The sequence below is a fragment of the Alligator sinensis genome, unplaced genomic scaffold (assembly GCF_000455745.1).
Source record: "Alligator sinensis unplaced genomic scaffold, ASM45574v1 scaffold523_1, whole genome shotgun sequence".
Lineage (NCBI taxonomy): Eukaryota > Metazoa > Chordata > Crocodylia > Alligatoridae > Alligator > Alligator sinensis.
In genome coordinates, this window is record NW_005843082.1 from 230,548 (window position 1) to 251,389 (window position 20,842).

The window sequence follows — 20,842 nt, forward strand, 5'->3', positions numbered from 1 at the left end:
GAATGAGGGTATGTAAGGCCAAGATTAGTGTGCACTCAGTAATCCAGAATGCAAAAGCTTGCACTGTCTATCAGGAATTCTTCTGTATTAATACGCCAGGCACCCACCTCCATTTCAACTTGTGTTCTAGAAAGGCCACATAGGAAAACAGCATGCTATAGCAATAGCATGTTGGCCACACTTAAAAAAAAAAAAAAGTACACAAGTGGAACATTAAGGTAAGCACCATCCTTGGCAGCCTCCAATATGAATTATAGGATCTTTCCAACCTATTTAGCGAGGCTCTTTGGGATGGGACATATTTCACAGTGCTGAGTAGAAAACCAGCTCCTATATTAATAAAGCCAGTTGCAAAGATAGTCAGCAGTTTGTTTTTTTTTTAAATCAGAAATTAATTTGGAGAGGGAGGAATCATTCTACATATACTTAGATGTGACTGATATACTCTAGCTAAAATTATTTCTTTCAACATGCAATTGGAGTAGTTGGATGACCCCCAGCTGGAGTTGGCTCGTAAGCAGAGTTACTCTAGAAGCATACCTGTTTGAAGAACTGGGGGTAGAAAAAATATCAATGGCTGGTGTAGTCATTAAGCTTCCTGCTACAGTTGACACAGGAGAAGCTGCTGTTGTTAAAGAGGTATGAGGTTTCTTTGCAAGTTCTTTTAGACGTTGTTCCTGTTGGAAAATTGAGCTGGCATAAGAAATCCAGAAACAAGATTTGTTTATAGGGCACAGAGGTACATAAAAAAAAATTCTTGAGAATTTTTACTCACTCCATACAATAACATCAGGGCGTTTTGTTTGTTTTACACAAATTCTTTGTATACATACAAGATAAACATTTAAAGAATAAGAGGATGTTCCATATCTTTGAAACAAGTTAATTGATAAGCCAATAAGCAAGAAGAATAGTACATAATCCCAGGTTCTTGAAAATAATACTAGATAGCAAGTAAAATACTATACATAATTTGAGGATTCTAACAATTTAAGACAGTGCACATATTAGTACCATATTGACTCGATTCCAAAATGAAGCTTTCCCTCATATAACATGGTGGAGGGAGGGTCCCTTGGCATAGAATCAAATACCAGGATATGGGGGGCAGCAGCTGCTGCAGCTCCAGCTCCACCCCGTATAGGTTTGGTATCATAGCTGCAGCTGCTGCCTGCCCTGCCCCTGCACCCCGCCATCTCCCTGCAGCATCTACCCCCCAGTCCCCACTGATCCCCCACCTTTCCTCTGTGCCAGCAGGCTATAAGCACACTGCAGCCTAGGGTGCTGAGCCTAACCTGTAGCAGTGACGGTCACAGGAAAGGCAGAGGTGGCAGGGGGCAGGCACAAGAAGGGAGCAAGCTGCTTGACCTCCCCCACACCACCGATAGCCCCCCACTGCTCTGCCCCCCCAGTGATGGGGGTATAAATTAAAGATCACCTGCCAATAATTAGGTTCTATACATGAAAAAATTGTAACCCATTTATACATTTTCCATATATAGAACCTAATTATTGGGGGTGAAGGGTCTTACATTCAGGATCATCTTAAAATTTGAGAAATACAGTACATAGTTAAATAAACAACCTTACTACTGGATAAGAAGACATGCTTACCTTTAAAGCTTTTAAACGAGCCTGTTCTTCCTCTAATGCAGCTTGCTTTTCCCTTTCATCTACTTTAGTGAGAGACAGGCCAGTACTTGCAAGGGAAGAGACTGCATTGGAAAGGGTAGTAGCCCTAGAGTAATTGGACAAAGGGAGGGAAAAACTGGCTGTTCATGCATGACATGGGATGGGAATACCCGATTAGAAAATGCTTTGCTTGCTTTTCAGATCATTTATAGAAGGTGCACTTTTAAGCCAGTGACATACAAAACAGTTTACAAGAGTCAGCAACAAGTAAGTGGTTTTTGGTGATATCTTTTGTTGGACCAACAATAGTAGGAAGAGATGTTAGATAAGAATGGGTGCAAAGTGATCTGAAGTCACTTCACATGAGTTCATGCTTGTAGTTTTGTTCCATTTCTCTGCTAAATTGTAAATTGAATTTTCACAGATCTGACGTGCACATTTTGCACATGCATAGGAAAGTTTTAATACCTTAGGTACTATTTGTAAGTACATTTTGAATTAAATTCAAAATTTTAACATAAGCCAGATATTAAAATAAGTCTTTGGCTAGAAAGAGACACTGCCCATTAAAGAGAATCAACTGTGTTCCAGCACAATTGATCCCCTTTATTGGGTGAAACACATTGACCCTTGTCCCACCCTTTATGATGCAATCCCAGGGGCAATGTGATCTCCCTGTTTTGCCCTCCAGCTGTCTACCTTGCTGAGTGGGGAGGTCAGGCTGAGCGCAGAAATGCTTTTCCCCACTTAACCAGACTCACTTCTGTGATTGCTGGAGACTGGTCTGGCTGAGTGGGGAATCCCGACATCCCCCACATATGGAAAGGCACCCCAAATGCCTTGGCATGTCTATTGTTTTATTTTGTTTTTTAAAAATTTGATGACAAGTTGAAAAGTAATGCAAAGAAAATTATATTTACAAGTAACCTATTTAAGACTAAACATTACATTCTGTATTTATTTGTATACCACACTCCGTTCCACACAAAAAATTAGCCTTCGAACATCAGGGTGAGTTTGACTGGGGAAGCTGATTTTCTGCCCAGGATAGGCAGCAGAGAAATGAGGTAAGATAGCTGTTGCTGATTTTAATTCTATTCCTTCCAGTAGCCACAAGGAGGCAGGGGCAGAACCCAGCAGGAACAGATTTGGGGGATGGAGAGGGTGCAGTTGCACCCCATTTTGCTTTCTGCTCCACCCAAAGTTTAAAACCAACTGTGTGGCGGCAGCAGTGGCATTTCTATTCAGGCAGTGCTAAGGAAGTCAGTTGACTTCATTAGCTCATTATAATCCACCTCCTTTCAGTTCAATCTTCACTCCATGGATGTTAACCTTCTTAACCTTCTCACCTTTAAGAGTCTTGATGTTCCACTAATCAAACTATCCTTTCTTCAGCAATTTCTGTCTGTTAGGAGAAGAGACCAGGAGTAACTTTCACTGCCCTGCAGGCTATTTTTAAGCTCTTTGCGAAATTCTAGATCTATCAATGAAGTCCAGTCATCGTCAGCAGCTGGTTTCAGCTTTTGTCTGAGTGACCAAGAGCTACTGACAATTCAGCTGCAAAAGGGTTAATACTGTACTTCCTGGCTGAGCAGAAGAGAGGGTGAGGGAGCTGAAGATTATGCTCTGTCCCTGCCTTCCCAAAAACAAGGTGCATGTCCTATTTAAAGGCATGCAGTATGAGGGAAAACAGTTTAATGTTTAATTTAAATTAGGAGCTTTCCTCTCAGTACCGTGGTATTTATATCATAGGTTTTGCATGACCTGCTCATGATTTTATATCTAGAAAGGGAACCATGTTTTATTAAGTGTTTAAATAGTGAACAGCCACAGATATTAAAATCTTACAGGCATGCCTGGATGTTGAATACATTTCAATATCTAGTACTGCTAACTAGACATGGGCAGCTTTCCAAGCAATAAGCACCATGAGTTCCATAGCATTCACTTAAGTTCTATCATTACATGAAAGGTAAAGACACTTTTCCAACATTAAGTTATAAAAGCCACTCACAACATACATATTGAGTGGCTGTTTCTGTACTGTGGCAGCAATGTCATGTTCGTGGCATTTAAAAGAAAGCGGTTTTTAAGTAACCCATCTATTGGCTATGTAACAGTAATAGTATACATACCTGCTTGCAGCTGTGGAGTCTTTGATTTTCTTCCCATCCAAAGAGGCTAAATGTTGTTCCAAAGCATCAAGAAGACTGCTTGGTGCCTGCAAAAGAGCAGTGAGGGAATTGATATGAAAAATCCAAAACAAAAAACAGACAACAGCTGAAAGAAGAAGCTAATACCCTATTCCCCCAGTGCTGGAAAGTATAATTGAAGTGAAGTGGAAGTGTCTAAAAACACCAAACCAACAAAGAAAAACCACAAAGTAATGCTAAAATTTCGCTTTCAGTAGAGAAATCATTGAGCAAAGCATTTAAAGCATCAGGCAACATAGTATTCACCATCCTCCTTTGGTAGTGTTATTGGTCACGATGGTTTATCATCAAAAAACTACTGAATGAAAGTGTGAAAAAGTGAACAGTAAGAAAAGGCAGGAAGAAAAAAAGTTGAGTAGTCACATTCCAAAGGACACTAAGCAGGAAGCTGGACCAATCTGAAGCATGCATATCCTCTGCAAGTCATTGTAAAGACTTAACTAACATTTTGAAGCCTTCTACTAGAAAACAGCCACATTGCTAAATTTCAACGATTTGCAACTGCTCCATTCTGTAAGTCCACACAGTCAGATCAGTTTCCATCATGCTTTTCAACAGCTTTTAAAGTTAAGGACTGTGTTTAAACTTGAATATTTAATTGTTTGACTTATGTTCTCTTGAAAGCAGAAAACAAAATTGAGTTTAGAACAGAATCCTTAACTTAAAAGCAGAACTGATGCACAAAATATAAATCAACTGTAAACAACTTAAATTCTCATTTATTAGGATCCTAAGCTTGGGAGAACACTAGTCTATAAAAGGGTGCCACTCTGCCCTGCCTGGGAATTAGAATTAAACTTAATCATGAACAGACAACTTATGCAAAAAAGCATAAAGGAAAGACAAAATGCTAAGTTTTTCTGATTATGCAATCCAGAAGCCAACATGCCATGCATTGACACATGCATAATTTATCTACCTGAGAAAGATCTGGAATGTCTCCTCTGTCAATTCCAACTTGCTGCAATAAAATAAATACAATGAGCTTCAGAACCATCCTTCTGCTTGCTTATAGACTTCAATGCTCAAAGAGAAATCATGTTAAAGTGAAATAATACAAGAAAAGCCAAAGCCATGTGTAATTGTGGTTCTGTCTGTAATGAGATTAATTTGGTTGTATAAAAACTGAAACCAGTTGTCTGTTAAATGTACATGCAGTTGTAATGAAGTTGAAATAAAGTTATCTGCTCAGGGTTTATAACTGTGGTTTGTTAAACCCTTCCATTAAGGTCCACAAGAAAAGGTTTTGAGAAAAAGCCAGGAAGTTCAAGACTGAGATATCAGGGAGTCTCATCTCTCAAAGTAGTCTATGGAATTTGAGCACTACTGACATACAGCAAACAGCTGGAAAGAAATCAGCTAACGGAACTGACACAACCCATTTTTCTCTTGAAGATTACAATGTACTCTCCATGATATATTAAATGGGCATCTTTTCTTTTAGCTTGAGAGCTGGCACTTCTGCCATAAAACCATGATGGCAAGGGTTACCTCTGCAACTTTGAGGAACTCTGAAATCCTTGTCATTCTAGTGAGAAACTTCTTGTAAATGTCAAGACCTTCTTTGCACTGGTTCTTTTTCATGTCAAAGTATTTTTCTGTAAATGGGAAAAATACTCAAATCACGTAAGACATTAAGCATACAGTACATGCTTTCTGTTTTAAATGTACAGAAGTAACAGCTGTGACTTAATACAGAAAATATCCAAAGACTTGTTTCGCCTGTCTTGTTCATTGTGGAAGTTGCTATGAAAGAGCCTTGCTTCAATCAGGGATGGAAAACAAGTCAGTCAGTCAAATCTCAGTCAATGTTTGTACATTCTTTCATCCTGTACAAACTAATTAATTTTAAAAAACAACCCGAATGCTGGAGGAGAGATGCAGCCTAAGGTGTTTAACAATTCACTTTTCAGCTAAGTGTATGACAGGAACACCAAGGTCAAAACTATACAGCTACCCCAAAACACCTGGTCATAGAAGTGGGACTATTACATTGGAGGCAAAGTAGAGGTGCACCACAGACAGAATCAGAGATGTGTCAACTGTTGCTTACAAAAGTTCACATCAGATACTGTAAAATGTACCACCTATTCCACCATCTGCCTAACTTCAAACTAACGTGGCTTAGCTACCGCTCTCTGCTCGTAGTTGCAGGCTGTTTAGTGGCAACTCTAACAAGGGACACTCACTCTTCCTTCTAATGTCTAAAACTAGGAAAGACCGAGAACTACTATAGTTTATTAATATTGTCTGTTGGCCTTATTACTGGGAAATTCACTGTAGGAATGCACAGACTATAAAAGTTAGAACCAAAAGGCTTAATTACAAAAAAAAGAGCGAAAATTCTTTAAGACTGCAGTGTAAAAAAAGTGCCAGTTTTGCCATCTGATTCTGCACCATGGTTCTATGGGACAAGCTGAAACAATATTTCCATGCTTTTTTTAAAAAAAGGAAATTGCTTATTTCTCTGGACCTTTAAGGATACTTAGTGATAAAAAGCCTTGAAAGACTAAAATTATTTTATTTTCATTTATGTTCAATGTTTTGGTGCTCTTAAGATGCAAGTGCAGTCTCTTTTCCTGACATTAAAGTACAAACAGCTTACTGAAACAAAGTACTGCAATACTGCAGAACAGAAATATTTACCCAGCAGGTTAATAATTCCTTCATTATATGCTGCAAAGAGTCTGATGGCATCTTTGAAGAGAAGCATGAAGGCAGCATTAATTACACCATTCGTAAGCTCATTGCTATTGACCTAGTGATATTAGAAAAAGAAAAATGTGTGTGTTTAACTGCACTGGACTCAACTTACCAGAAAAACTTTTAGATAAGTTCCAACATTATTCACTTGTTTCATTGATCTCACAATTCATATTTTATTAATAGCCAGCTGAATAGAGGATCAGCAGAGGCCAAACTAAATAAAGTCTGCCCACCAAAATACATGACTAACAGACATTACAGATCAAGACAGCAAGACTGAAAAAATTCAGTAATGTGTTTTAAAACTCTTTAACTGTCTGCACTACTTATCAACTCAATATGACCCACTGGATATGGCCACTTCATGGTTTATGCACCGAGTGGAAGGTATTTTTTGCTATTCAAAACAAGCATATTAGGAGAAACGTTAAAATATTGTATCATCAGGTTTCACAGTGAACTCTGTAAAGGAAAAAAATTCCACCACGTTACTTGATGGTTTGACTAATGGGTAAAACAATTAAACTTACATTGAAATCAAGGAGTGCATCCATCTGATTTTGTATAATTGGTACAGTTTTGAGAAGTTTTTCTGTGTTCATTGATCTCATGACTCCATCAGCCCTGTAATGCAAACACAAGTAAAAAAAAATCCCAATTGAATTTTCCAAAATAATTTCTATTGAAATGAAGTACAAGAGTGGATCAAAACAGTAGTTACAGTTCAACAAAGACGACAGACTTGTGATAGTTAATGTTGTATGGCCAAAGAACTGTAAGAATAGCCATAAGAAAAAACACTTCATGGCCAGAAAATAGTACTCATGATAGAAGCTTCAAAAACTGATCTGTGTTCTAAGATGCATGGAATTCTTAACACCCAAAACGATTACATTTTGGTGTGTGCAATTCATTAGGCAACTACATAAACATTACTAGCTTTATAAAAACTTGCTTCAAAAAACAAAATAATTAAAGTATCTAGAAGAGTCTTCTCAAAAGTATTATAAAAAGTATTTCTAAAACAAGTTACTTACACTTCTCTCATCATTTAAAGTTCTGTTTCAATATTGCTTAAAATCATATTATGTAAAATGCATTAGTTAAGTGTATCGGCATCTTTTAAAAGTTCTCTTTAAATGCCAGAACTAAAACACTGTGGTAGCTTGCAACTGAAGGAACACTGAATAAAGTCTCACAATTAGATTTAATTATGTACCAATTAATACTTGTAGTTTTATTTTTAAACTAGAGTATCATTGTTATTTGGGATTATTTAAACTGGTGGATGCTTCAAAAAGCTATCCAAACAATGCACAGGTTAAGAGAAAAAAAGAAAAAAGGTAACCCAGGGAGAAAGAAAAATGAACACAAGCCATTTATAAGAAAAAAACTGCTTTCTATACTACTCACTAACATAATAAAATTTTATCTTCACCTTTTTTTTTTTTAAATGCCTTGATACTGAAGTCTAAATTTCTACCTCAAACTTTTAAGTTGCAAATTAAAGTCAGAATCCCCTAGACTTGGCAGGGGAAAAAAAAAAAAAATCTTAGGATCACTATTGAAAAAGCCAAATGGGAAAAGTAACCCAAAAACTGGAAGACTAATATATTGCTTCATATTAGAATTCTAATCCAGTAGGTGTGCAGGGATTTGTGATGAGGCCTGAGTATAAGCCTATTTTATAGGAGTGCAGGGAGAGGGCACCTTAAGGACTGGAATCTTTCCTGTCCTTCAAGCTTTTTAAAATAGCTACTAAAGGCATTAATGAATGTGATCAAGGGGGAAAAAGAGTCATGGCCAAGAGGTCTTGGGGTGACCCAACAATCCTATGGAGAACCCAAAGGGATATGGCACAGCAGCTGCTGAAAACTATGAATAAATGCATTTCAGAAATCTAGCTACTGTAGGTTGAAGAAACAGAGCATGCCATGGATAGGAGCACTGACTTTTTTCAGATACGTCCCCAGGGAACAAATATAAACGTTCCAATTAGAATATTAAACTAGTCCCGAAACAAGTGCCATTAAAGTAGCAGTTATCAGGCAAAGTAGTCAGTGCTGAAAAATAGTAAGCCTTTTCGATTTAGCTTTATAAAAGATGATCTAGCAGAAGCTTTCCTGCGTTGGTATACAAAGGGTCCTACCTTCAGCCGAGCCACTTCTTTTAGCTAGTGTCAGCCAGCCAGTACTCAGGCTCTTGGCTATGATGACACTGGGCACAAGTGCAGGATTTGGCAACTGTGTAGTGACACTATGCTGAGCAGAGAAGGCAAAAAGCTATCAGGGCCTGTACTGAGTCACCAGGTCGTATGTCACAAGTGCCTGGCCCATAACAGGACTATCAACTTGTGATGTCACATCTCATTTCAATTTTCTTTGGCATCATGAGTGCCAAGACAGAAAAATGAGTTCTGGCATCCAAGAGATAGGAAAGGTATCTGCTAGCAAGACTCTAGAGTTCCCTCTAGATTAGGGATGTCAAAAATTAATCGTTTAGCCAGTAAGTGCAGTGATAACTGGTTAGCTTACTGGTTCTTCTTTGGCTCAGCATGCATACAGTCTGGCAGGGAAGGGCAGGTGGGATGGTGGAAGAACTGCCCTGTGCCCCAGCAGGAGTCAAGAGGCAGCAGGGTATGCAGAAGTGATGGAAAGAGGAGCAAAGAGGGGAGGGGGACTAGTATTCATAGCTTAAGACGAAGGCAGCCTCATGACTTATAATTAAGCAGTTAGCTGCTGGTTCACAGCCCTCCAAGGGCAGGGCTTCAGGTGGGTAGTGTTGTCTGGCTGGACTTGTCTCTTCCTCCCCTTCCCCAAAGTTAAAAATCTCCAGGATCAACTCTCAGCAGCAGCTATGTCCAAGCTGTTGTGTTATCAGTTAAATCGTTTAACCAATATAATTAGATAGAGGTTAAACAAATATTTTTAGATGACATTTACATCCCTACTCTAGACCAGGTTTGACCAACCTTAGGTATATTTTATGGAAGTCTCCACTTACAAAAGATGTCCTGCAACACTATTCTACATGACTCTATCCTTGACCGATTACTCAAGTTGTCTGAAAACTTCCACAGTCATCTGCTAGCAAGGCCTCAACACCTGAAAGATGAATGGCAGTAAGGAATACATTAAGTCTGATGCTGAATGACCTCCTAATATAGCACAGATGATGTCTGTTTGCAGACAGATGCATAGCTGTCATGTTGCCTGTCAGCACCTGAAGGTTAGATTCTTAAGAGGAGAAGCAGGAATTCTGGATGCCACAGGAATGGCCATGATTTCCAAGCCATGGAAGTCTATGCAAGCTTCTTAAGGGAGCCAAAGGCCTTGGATACGGACAGAAGTTACATAAACCAATTTAAGTGATCAGAAACACCCCTTTCCCTGCTCAAACTTATTGCTGGCTGTGACTGGACTTCAAATTCCAGAGGCACCTGGAAGCAGCCCCTGCCTGTGCTTGGATGCAGGAAGAGTCCTGCAAGTCTCAGATATCTCAGGGCAGCAGGAAGAAGTGAACACAGTCCATGTCATGTTCTAACACCCCCCAGCTTCTGGCCTGAGCCACTGCAGGTATGTGGCTACATTTCCTGAATCAAAAGTAAATGCGTGTCCAGTTATTTCTCAGTTTAAATCTCTGCAGCAAAGACTGAATTGATTCAGCCTGGGGCTTTTTGACTGTCTGTACTTAGCCCTTGTGTACAAAGGTGATTTAGACATGCCCTGCACTTGCCACCTGCCTCTGCACTTTTGCTTACAGGAAAGTATGTTAGTGCACCTCAAGTAGGTCTTACCATGAGCTTGAGGAAAGCACTTCTTGCAAAAAAACCATGCACACGCCTATTACACATCTCTTGGGGAGATGCACTAATTTTCAGCTACCCTTTCATGGGCTGTACGCAAAGCCTCACAAGCTTTCACCCAGACACAAAACCACATGTCTAAGTATAAAATATAGTTTTCTATGCCATTGGATGAGTGTGAAGTCGACTGATAGAAATCCACAATATAGTCTGGAATCTCTTCTGATAAAGTTTGCAGGTTAGTGAGAAACTAACCCAAAGAAAATCTACTTAAAAAGGTCAATGGGGTTTAAAGTTAACTAGCTACATAATCATACTAAGAGTTGCAAAAGGGCAAGTGGGCGCTGCCTGGGTTTTATCTTCCTGCCATTAGTGGTGAAAAGGATTTGAAGACAAGGTAGGCCCACTCCACCCTTCATGTCCTTGGACAAGGTGGAAGGCATGAGGACATCCATGACAATAGACCCTACTACCCAATCTCACATCCATGAGAAGAATGAACACCAACATGGACAATTACTGGAGGTCCGGTTTTAGTTTACTGGTTTAGCCATTACATTAAAGTATGGCAGAAAAAAATTGACTAGCTGCTTTAGATATAGCTTCCATGAAAGCCACTCTGGCTCTATTTAAAATGGAGTGGACAATTCTACCCCACTCCAAGAGGAAGCAGGAGGATTATTCTATACGTACTTGAAGCCATACACATTTCAAGACCAGAGATTCATACAGTCACTTCGAGAAAGGATGAAGACCAGAAGAAGGTACAGCAGGATATTTACCCACACATTTCCCAAATGAGTTGTATAGACTCCAAGGCTGCCAAACTGTAGGACTGTAAAACAGCTTTGCATGTCATGGAACAGCTTTTTGCTATAATTAGGATCTTCAATTAGTGCCTTCACGAACTGCTGCACAGGCATTTTTCCATTATTTTTTCTTTTAACACTATTCCACAAAAAGCTTCTGAAGTAACACATTTGCTGGCAAAGATAACAACAGCAGACAGCAAAGCCTTTTTCAGTCCTATGTAGTATCTAATGGCACAGGAAAGTTTCAGGAATGCGGTCATTCACTTACACTAATGTTTTTAGTGCATGGATCATGGAATATAAACCAACACCCACAGAAACCCCCCAACGTTAAGTGTTCAAATACAACTCATTAGCATGCTTTGCAAGACAGATCTTTAAAAGGTAAGGAAGAACTGCAGCTCTTACCCTCTTTTTACTTTTGTAAAATCAAAAGCCACTTGTCTGTAAGAAACTGCTTTTTCATTCAGATACCTACTATACCTTCTGATAAATGTGGACATGTCATATCCTAAGAGAGAGGAAAAAAAGGTTTCAACAACTAATTCTTCTGCTTTTTTTTTTTTTTAAATAAACAAAAAGTTCTGACCAGGGAACAAGATGCACATGATTGTTTTTTGTCCACAGCTTTTCCTTAAAATTTGTTTTGCACATCCATTCTCATCTCAAAGGATTACAAGACTGCCCTCAATTCTGTGAGAAAAATTACACATTTTCTGTTGAGAGCTGTATATTGTATAATATGCACCTTGCTGCATATACTTAAATTTCCCCCAAGTATCCCCAAATATATCATGCAAGCAACTTAAAGTCTTCTTGACCACCCTAAGCAATTATTTTCCCAGAAGCAGAGAAAGCATTCTTATACAAAGTTTTTGGACATTATGTAAAAGAATTCCTTACAAAGACATTATGCAGTGTTGCTAGTCTGATGAGTAAGTTACCAGAACCAACACCACGGTCCATATTTACTCCTTTTTACTTTAAAAAGGGCCAAATGCCATTGATGTTTACTGCCTATACAAGGGAGCAGGGCACATAAAATTGATAAAAATGCTTCCTTGTGGACACAGGAAAAAAGTTTTATTCTTAGCTCTTTTCTCAAAAAAAAAGGAAGTGGGAGAACCAGATGTTAAAAAAATCTAATAAAGATCTGTCCCTATATTCTATACTACTCTAGCTTTGAAAATTAAGTCGCAACTTGATGCCTGTGCCAAGTCCAGTTTACTATGAAGCCAGAATATGCAGATTTTACTACAATTAACCAATAAATTGGAACAGCTACATAAAAGGTTGGTAGATGCCCCACAACACTGTCCATAAGAAAATTTAGCAACTTTAAGGACTGTTCCATACAGGAACTGAATCACACTGAACTGCAGAAAAAGATTACCATACAGGGAACAATAGTCATCGGGGTCCAACATCAGATCTGTTATATTTACATCAACTTTGCAAAAAGTTCTTAGCTCAAGACACAGAAAATCTACTCATGAACTGTTAGACTGTCATTTTGAAAAAAGTATTCACCTGTTAAAATGTGTTACTTGGGCAGCAAGTGGAACTTTTCAAGACTGAATCCAATCATGGGCTAATTAATAAATTAAAATGCAGTTCAGTGTATGCAGCAATGTTTAAGTCTTCTCGTACATAAAATATATTTTCAATCTAATCTCATCAGGTGCTGGGATAAACTTTTTTCCCTGTAAATTCACAAAGTGTCCAACAGAACAGGCTTCCAGTAAGCCTGGACACCATGCCCTACTGTAGCAACTATTGAGTTGATTTCTTTCTTGTTTGAAAGCACTTCTGAATTAGGAACTGAGCCATTTTTTATATATTTATTCATAATTAATCCAACAAAAGCAAACAAATGCTAAGTGAGCACATTTGAGAAGATTTAAGTACTACCAAAGAAATTCTTGCTTTCACTAATTCCAACAAGCTTCAAAAACAGTCTCCAACAGTAAAGTTTTCATATGAGTCAACATTTTACCTTGTATTAGCTACTAATAGAAACTGAATAGCATAGCCACTATATGGATCAATATTCAGAGCCATTAGGAATAAAATGACTAGAATTCAAGACATCCCTGGTTTCTCTCCCCCACAAAAGTTAATGTTTATGGTAGTCTTTTTTAGAATATAGCAGTGAGCTAAACTATACATGGCATACCGTAAGAGAACTGCATTTGAAGCTGATGTGAAAATTGCTTCTAGAGTTAAATGCACGCTTCTAGAGTTAAATGCACAAGTTAGATCCAATTGTAGAAAAAGCATTTTTTTTTTTTTAAGTGTACACATAATGAAGTTACCTTACCTTGCAACCCACTTTTGTCTAGGAAATTGCTCAAGTTAAACAACGTGTTTCTGGAAGCCAGATACTGGATAAAACGCTAGAGGAAGGAAAGAAACGTTGAATAATTTAGTGACATATTGCCGAGTTGCAATTTTACATAAGTACACACTCTCACTGTTTTGTTACCAGGTTAGTAAAGCCCAACGTTTAGTGTATTTGTTTCAACTCATATTTACCCTCAAACCTATTTGAAAAACTTCAGAACTGTTCAAGGGCAAGAACATCCTGACTATCATTATTAAATATTTAAAAAGTGTCAAATTAAAATATTTGGCCATCCTAATGGATACAATTAAAATAAAGGCTTCTGTGACTGAAGATGTCTGTAGTTGCACAAAATAGATTTCTACAGGCAGAAAACTTAAGATTTATTATTTTCATTATACACATCTTAAAAATTTAAGCCATCTGAGCCTTTAAGCCAAATTTGCTTTAAGAGAATGTGTGGCAACTTCTAAAATCAATGGTCCATGACTGCTAGCCATCTCAAGAAAAATGACATGCACAGGAGGCAGGATATCTTGAATGCACATTTAAATGTATACATTGAGGTTCTTGAATTTGTTGTAGAGAAGAATCATTCAACCATAGGTTTTGAATACATTTGTTAAATAAAAATCAATTAGTTTTCTGTACTTAACATAGCTGTATTGAAACGTAATTGTATTAGACAGTCAGGTAAATGTTTTAAAATTTAACCTAACTATAGAGCAGAGGTTCCCAACCACCAGGCCACGGCCCAGTACCAAGCTGCAGCAGGTTGGCTGCTGGGCTGTGGCACAAGCGCCTGGCTCAGACCCTAGCCTGTTTGCCTGGGTGAGCAGCTTCCAGGGTTAAAGCTGCATGGTGGGGCAGCCCCAGAAGGGAGGCAGCCAGCTCCATGCGCCTTGTTCTGGTCCTGCCGGGCTGCAGTATTAAAAAAGAAGGTGGGAACGACTTCTGTAGAGAGAACACCGATATCAGTTTTCTTAAAGGACATCTGCTCAGCACTTCTGAAAATCTGAAAGAGTACACATTAAGCCACATAAACAATAATTCTGCAGTCAGCAACACACTGGAGCAGACAAGGATTTTAGGATAAAAATTATATTTTTCAAATGCTTGCAGGATGCTCTACACCAGTGGTCTTCAACCTTTAAGTAGGAGATCACCTTTGGCATTTAAAAGCAACCCAAGATCTACCATGCACTGCCACCACCCCTCTCCCCAGCAGGTAAGTCCGTGGGGAGGGAAGGGCCTGGGGGTGGAGCGGCAAATTGAGGGAGAGAGAAAATTTGGGGGTGCACCTCCCCAGCAGGCAAGTTTTACCCAGCTGGGGCCCCACTCAATTTACCCCTGCTCCTAGTTCTGTGGCACCATCCCTCACCACAGGGGTCTTGATCTAGCCTCCTCCTCTTCCCTCCCCCATGGGCTGACCTGCTGGGCTGGGGCACAAGCATATATGCACTCGGGCACTCAGCCCCCTACCACAGCCTTGGATTGACTCCAAGAGGCTCTGAGATCTACCAGTGGATTGGGATCCACTGGTTGGTGACTACTGCTCTACACAAACTTCTAGAAGTTTAACTGAATTTGTTGATTTTCCTAATAAGAACTTGATTTTTTATGTTCATGTTTTACTTATTTCTAGCCGCAAAGAGGGTCCATCCTAAAGGAATATTGTTAGCCCACAACTTTTTTTATACAACCTGGACTAACCAAATTAGCATAGCATTAAAGTAACCACATTGACTCTTGAAGTTAAATCATCTTCAAATTGAAAGAAAAAAAAAAGCACTTGCATGTTAAATTCCTGTTAGGACTTTCAAATTAAATTTTCTAGGTATCCAGTATTTATGTAGCTGAACAACTGCTCAAATTCTCAGAAGAAATATCCTAGAAATTATATAGTTGAAGATGGGTAGTAAATCAGGCCAAGTTTAAATGTTTTTCATCCAATTAAAATGTCTACTATGTGTATGAGCAGTTTGCCCCCTGGTGGCTAATTCTAGCTTAGAACAAAAGGTCCTTTAAGTCTACAACAACTCAGACAGTTGAGCCCCATCTATATTCATTCCACTTGGCCACAACCTAATTCTAACAATGTTTTGTGCCAGGGACACCTTTTGTCTGAAGGCACAAACACATACAACAATGCTTCCTCCTGCACTGACACACACATGTTTACTGTTCCAATAAAATAGGATCCGTTTCCACACAGAAATTGATAATAAAGTATCATGTCCACCTAAAAATATATTTATGTTCTGGCTGCTTTGGTATCAAAGGACCTTTTAAGTTCTGAGTAGAGAGAAATGCATTATACAAAAGTAGTTTGAGTCTTTAGAACTCTAAATCACTGTGTTAAAATTATTCTCAAGAATGGTTTTATTACTTAAAACATATGCATTACCTCATTTCCGTACACCATTAAATGATGAGTTGTGATGAGAGACTTGAAGACCACCACCCAGCTACTGTTTGTAGTTCTTTCAAACAAGCTGTCTGCCAGCTGTGGAATATTCACGTTCATCTCATTTGTGCACTGGATTAAGTCTGTAATACACAGAGGATGGTTTGCTATTTTAGTATTTCATTTAGTGCTACGGGAAGTTTCATACAGGCTCAGTCTACAGAATGGAAGATGGAAATGTACACTTCCAATTTCATTTTTTAAAAAATTTTATGGCCCACTGAGAACTCATGAGCTGCATATTTTAGTCACTGGAAAATTTCGTTTCATGCACAGAATATACACAGAAGGCAATATAAAAGTTGTGCATTAGAAGTAAACTGAATTGGAGATCTGCTCAAGAATATATACACACTATGAATAAAGCAGAGCAAGCTTTTCCATGCTACTTTTCTTATACCTCAACCTTATTGTAAAAAGAACCTTTTTTATGATTAATATGGTTACTCACCTTCCAAGCCCTTCCATCTTTTGCCCTTACTAATACTGTTAGAAGACCAATTAAATATTAACTGCTATCAATTTAGTCACAAATATCCATCTTCTAGAAACTAAAACAAACTATAGTATTCACAAAGATTGCTGAAGAGTCATGTAACGGTAACTTTGGGTTAATGACAAAAGCCAAAGAACTAGGAATCTGGATACAAAAAGTCTTGCATAGCAATGTAGTAGGGCTGGAAGATACAGGAGGTGAGGTTTTTTAGGTTTTTATGTTTGGTTTTTGGTGGGGTTTTTTTTTTTTTTTTTTTTGGAGGGGGGGGGAGAGTGTTGGGCTCAATTATAGAGCTCTATCTTACATCTTATTGTAATATTAGAATATCCCCAAGCCAGTAATAGTATTTTTCAAAATCTCAGCATATTCCCCTTATCACACATGCCAGTGACCCCATTTCCCAACTAAAAGCAATTCCCCTGAAGTCAGGGGTGCTCAACCCTTGGCCTGCAGGTCTGATCTGCCCCCCTGGCCCAATGATATCTGCAGGGCTACCCACAGATCTATGGGGAACCCTGTGGGCTGTGGCCCTGCACAGCAGATCAGGTGTGCAGGGTGAGATGGGTTCAGGTGGGGGTTGCTGGAGGCCCCCAGAGCCCAGTCCTGGCCTCATCTCAACCATGGACCAGCTGCGGACAATCAATGCTGTGAGCACCTCTTCACACAAGGCTATGGAATTTGTACATGGGTTTGGGGGGCGGGGGGAAGGAGGAGGTGCCATTTACTTCCCAGCTTTTCTGAATCTTGCTTTAAGCACAAAGCAACAATGAAACACATTTTAGAGAGCTTTTCCATGGTTGTTTATTACAGTTTTCTTTTTTGGGGGTGGTGGTTTAAACATCTGTGCGGTAGCTTAGCCTCAGACTGAAAATTAAGACAAAAAAAAAATCAACCAAACTAGAGGGCTTTGAGGGTAGGCAAGTCAAGATGTACACGAGTTCTTTAGCCAGAAGGCTGTTTTATTTTTTTTTTTATTATATATATATAAAATGGAAGATGGAATGAACATGTAAAAATCAGTGATTGCTTCTCTCTCTAAACTTAAAGGATAAATATTTTTTTTTGTAGGGAGACAGGGTATTACTATCTGTTCATTAGATATTCATTAAAGCACTTTTTCTTAATTAATTTCTTAATTTTTTTTAATGGAATGTAACTAGTATTTGTCATTGAGATGCACAGTCCCTCATTGGACTTAAGGTCTCTAAGCATAAAACTCCATCCACATAATTCTTGAAAAATAAATAACTAGCTTTAAAATTTTGCATTTGCTAAAACTGTCAGCTTCACCCATGTACTTAACAACATTAGTTTCTCTCTCCCTTATGCAAGTTTAAAAATTTCAACAAAGCCTAGAAATTCTTTAGGCAAACTTGTTTATATTAAAAAGTTACAAAAAAACTTCTCTAGATGTATTTTTAGTCCATCATACTGGCCAAGTACAGACAGTCAAAAAGCTGGAGGCTGAACCGATTCAGCCTTTGCCACTTAGTCCAAGCTGCATGGATTGAACCAATAAGCAAGTGAACAGACATTCACTTTTGATTTCGGAAATGCAGCTATATGCCTGTGGTGGCCCAAGCAGCATACCTCCCTACTCAACCAGAACAGACAGCTTGGGCCAAAGCTAGCCCACCCACCCTGCAAGGAGGGCAGGTGCAAAGCATCCTGGGATGCTGGGGGACTGAATTAACTTGAATCTGGAGGGGAACTGGGACAGAAGTTCAATAAACTAAATTTAATCTAAATCAGTTAAGTCTGATACTACATCCATCCAGATTTATCTTAAACCAGTTTCAGCCATTTGGAACTGCATTATGTGCAGTGAATTTCTGTTTAACAGATTTGAACTGGTTTCTGATTGCTTATACCAGTGTGTGCAACTTCTGCCCGTAGCCATTAAGACGTAAGACTGTCTTGAACACCACACTACAATTTGAACTGATGAGTATAAAGTTTTACACTTAAACCATTTACCTTGGTCAAAAAAGGTATAAAGCAATTATGAAACCTGCACTTCTAGGGTCCCAAATGTCACAACTAATAAAAGAAACTGACAAAACTCAAAATATTAAGACAAGGAATAGAAGTCACACAATCACTAGTGCATTGATTGAATCACTTTCACAAAACTAATAGCCATACCACCAAAGAACCAGGATTTCCAATAAAGTGTTTACTGAACCCTATTACAGAGTTTTGATATTAAATCTTAAGCCCTCTCTGCTAACTTTTCAATTGAAATACTATTAGTACTTACTCAAGAAGGTGCAATAAAAAACCCACCTTCTTCTTCCCTGCCACCCCCACTTCCCTATTCACAATGTTTTATTTTAAAGCAATGTTTTACTCCCTACTTATAAAACTTACTGAGTAGCAGTCTGCAAACTTTGAAGGCTGCAGGCTGAGCCAACCCAATCCACAGCACAGCACAAGTGGCATTGGCACTGCTCCCCCAGAGGAGCATGGGGAGAGTGCTAGCAGCCAGTGCTCTGCCCTATGGCAGCAAGGGGAAGCCACTGACCCCCATGTCAAAAGGTTCCACAGGCTGGATCCAGCCTGCGGGCCACAGGCTGCCAATTCCTGACACAGAACATTAGAAGGCCAATAGTGTTCTCCCACAGTATTTTGCTTATATTCTAATAGGATGTTAGAACTAAGATTTCAATGGAAAAATATCAGAGAAAGAAGTCTGATGCTTTGCAATTATGGCATAAAAATGTTCTGAATCACTACGCTTTTCCCAATGCATCTTTCTAAGCACCAGTACTAGACTTGCACAACTGGGAAGGAAGGGGTACACTGATGCTGGTACAGGTTTAGTTTCCTACGACAAAGCAGTAATTAAATACTCAGCACCGTCCTACTCTCAGTTCTGCTTCTATGGATGTTTTAAGTGAAACAATATGATACTGCAATCATAGGCATGAAGTCAGCCAAATGTAATTAAGACAAACAGGTTGTTAATAGATGCAGCTTTAACCATTATCTTCTAGAATCCAATACCTCAGGCACAGGAAACTCAAGCTTTGCACAAATCAAGTCCCATGGTATCAAGCACCAAAGAAGCAACTAAAGTAGCTACATGAAAGAAACATGATGAAAAGCTGCTAACATTTCATTAAAAAGGAGGATGACCCAATTAAGCCTACAGGTCCCAATAAATTATTTTGGAGCATTTAAAAAGCTAACTGAAGGCTGTAGCCTAAATCAGCAGCCACATCTCCATGAAGCCAGGACTTCTATAAGCTCCACTGTGATATTTGCCAGTACCCAGTCTGCTTTTTTACTTCCCCAGCCTACACTAAGCCATAAAAATAAAAACAGCATAATTTAAAAATGTCTTTGCGTCCAATGCAAAGACCTCCAGAGTGCCTTAAAATACGGCTTATAGCAGGTATATAAACAGTCTTTTATTCTAAAGGATTTCAAATTATTTGTGGGGGCAGAAGGAGCAAAAAGAGAACAGGAACAGATCAGTTCCTCCTCAAGATCAAATACAGGCTCCTTAGACAGGTATGCTACCACCACAAATCCAAGAGAACACTTCTTTGGAACAGGAAAAGGCCTTTGCAAATAAGTTTGCTGGAGGAAAAGATGCCATATCTGAAATTATTGCAATGAAGACTAGCAACCTTGCTCTTGCAATGAAGTCTTCAATTTAAAACACACAAAGCCATCATGACCTCAGTTTTAAGTTGCGTTTAAAAAGACAGCATTGTCCAACAACAGAACAAGCTAAAACATACTTGGGCATGACTCAGAACAGAGCTCTACTGAATCACACTTCAGTTTTCACATCTTCAGGTCTTCCCATTTAAACACTATCCTTGCACAAACCCGACTGATTCATACCACCTGACAATCACATACCATATGGTAGTATGAACTACCATAAATGCATGCATAATAGGTGGTCAATTAATAGTGAGAGACTTAACATGAATGTAAGAAAGCCTATAGTCAGCCAAACAATTCTTGGATGCAAGATTTTTCCTAGCAGCCAGGGAGAATTAAGCCTGCATCATACAACAATACAAACAAATTTCTAGAAAGTCATCAACTCTCTCATTCTAGACTTGTATTTTATGCTGGAGGCCTTTTTCTCTTTAAAATTTTCTAAAGGTCCTTCACAACTTTCAAAGCCCATTTCACTTCTGGGAGAGAAAGCAGGCTCTGTGACCCAGCAGAACCTCTTCCCTTACAGAGGTAAGTGTGCGCAAGTCATATGAATGAATGAACGGAGGGGGAGGAGGGGAAGAAGAAAGAACACATGGGGGAGAATAAAGTACAAAACACACAAATCTACCCCAGGGAATAGGAGGAAGTGATTTTATCAATACAAGGGGAAAAAGTAAATTTTCTTA

General features: G+C 38.9%; 1 protein-coding gene across 26 annotated transcripts in view; it reads right to left on the reverse strand.

Annotated features, from left to right (window-relative positions):
* The window catches only part of PICALM (phosphatidylinositol binding clathrin assembly protein), a 100,805-nt gene that overhangs the window by 37,581 nt on the left and 42,382 nt on the right, over positions 1–20,842 (reverse strand). For all 26 annotated transcript variants that reach the window (XM_006037200.2, XM_006037199.2, XM_006037198.2 and 23 more), the window contains 10 exons: positions 15,920–16,062; positions 13,489–13,564; positions 11,577–11,679; positions 7,082–7,175; positions 6,492–6,603; positions 5,337–5,443; positions 4,765–4,806; positions 3,768–3,853; positions 1,615–1,738; positions 541–677 (listed from right to left, as the gene is read on the reverse strand). In XM_006037200.2, the coding sequence (XP_006037262.1) occupies positions 541–677; positions 1,615–1,738; positions 3,768–3,853; positions 4,765–4,806; positions 5,337–5,443; positions 6,492–6,603; positions 7,082–7,175; positions 11,577–11,679; positions 13,489–13,564; positions 15,920–16,062 (1,024 nt within the window). The remainder of the gene's footprint in view (positions 1–540; positions 678–1,614; positions 1,739–3,767; positions 3,854–4,764; positions 4,807–5,336; positions 5,444–6,491; positions 6,604–7,081; positions 7,176–11,576; positions 11,680–13,488; positions 13,565–15,919; positions 16,063–20,842) is intronic.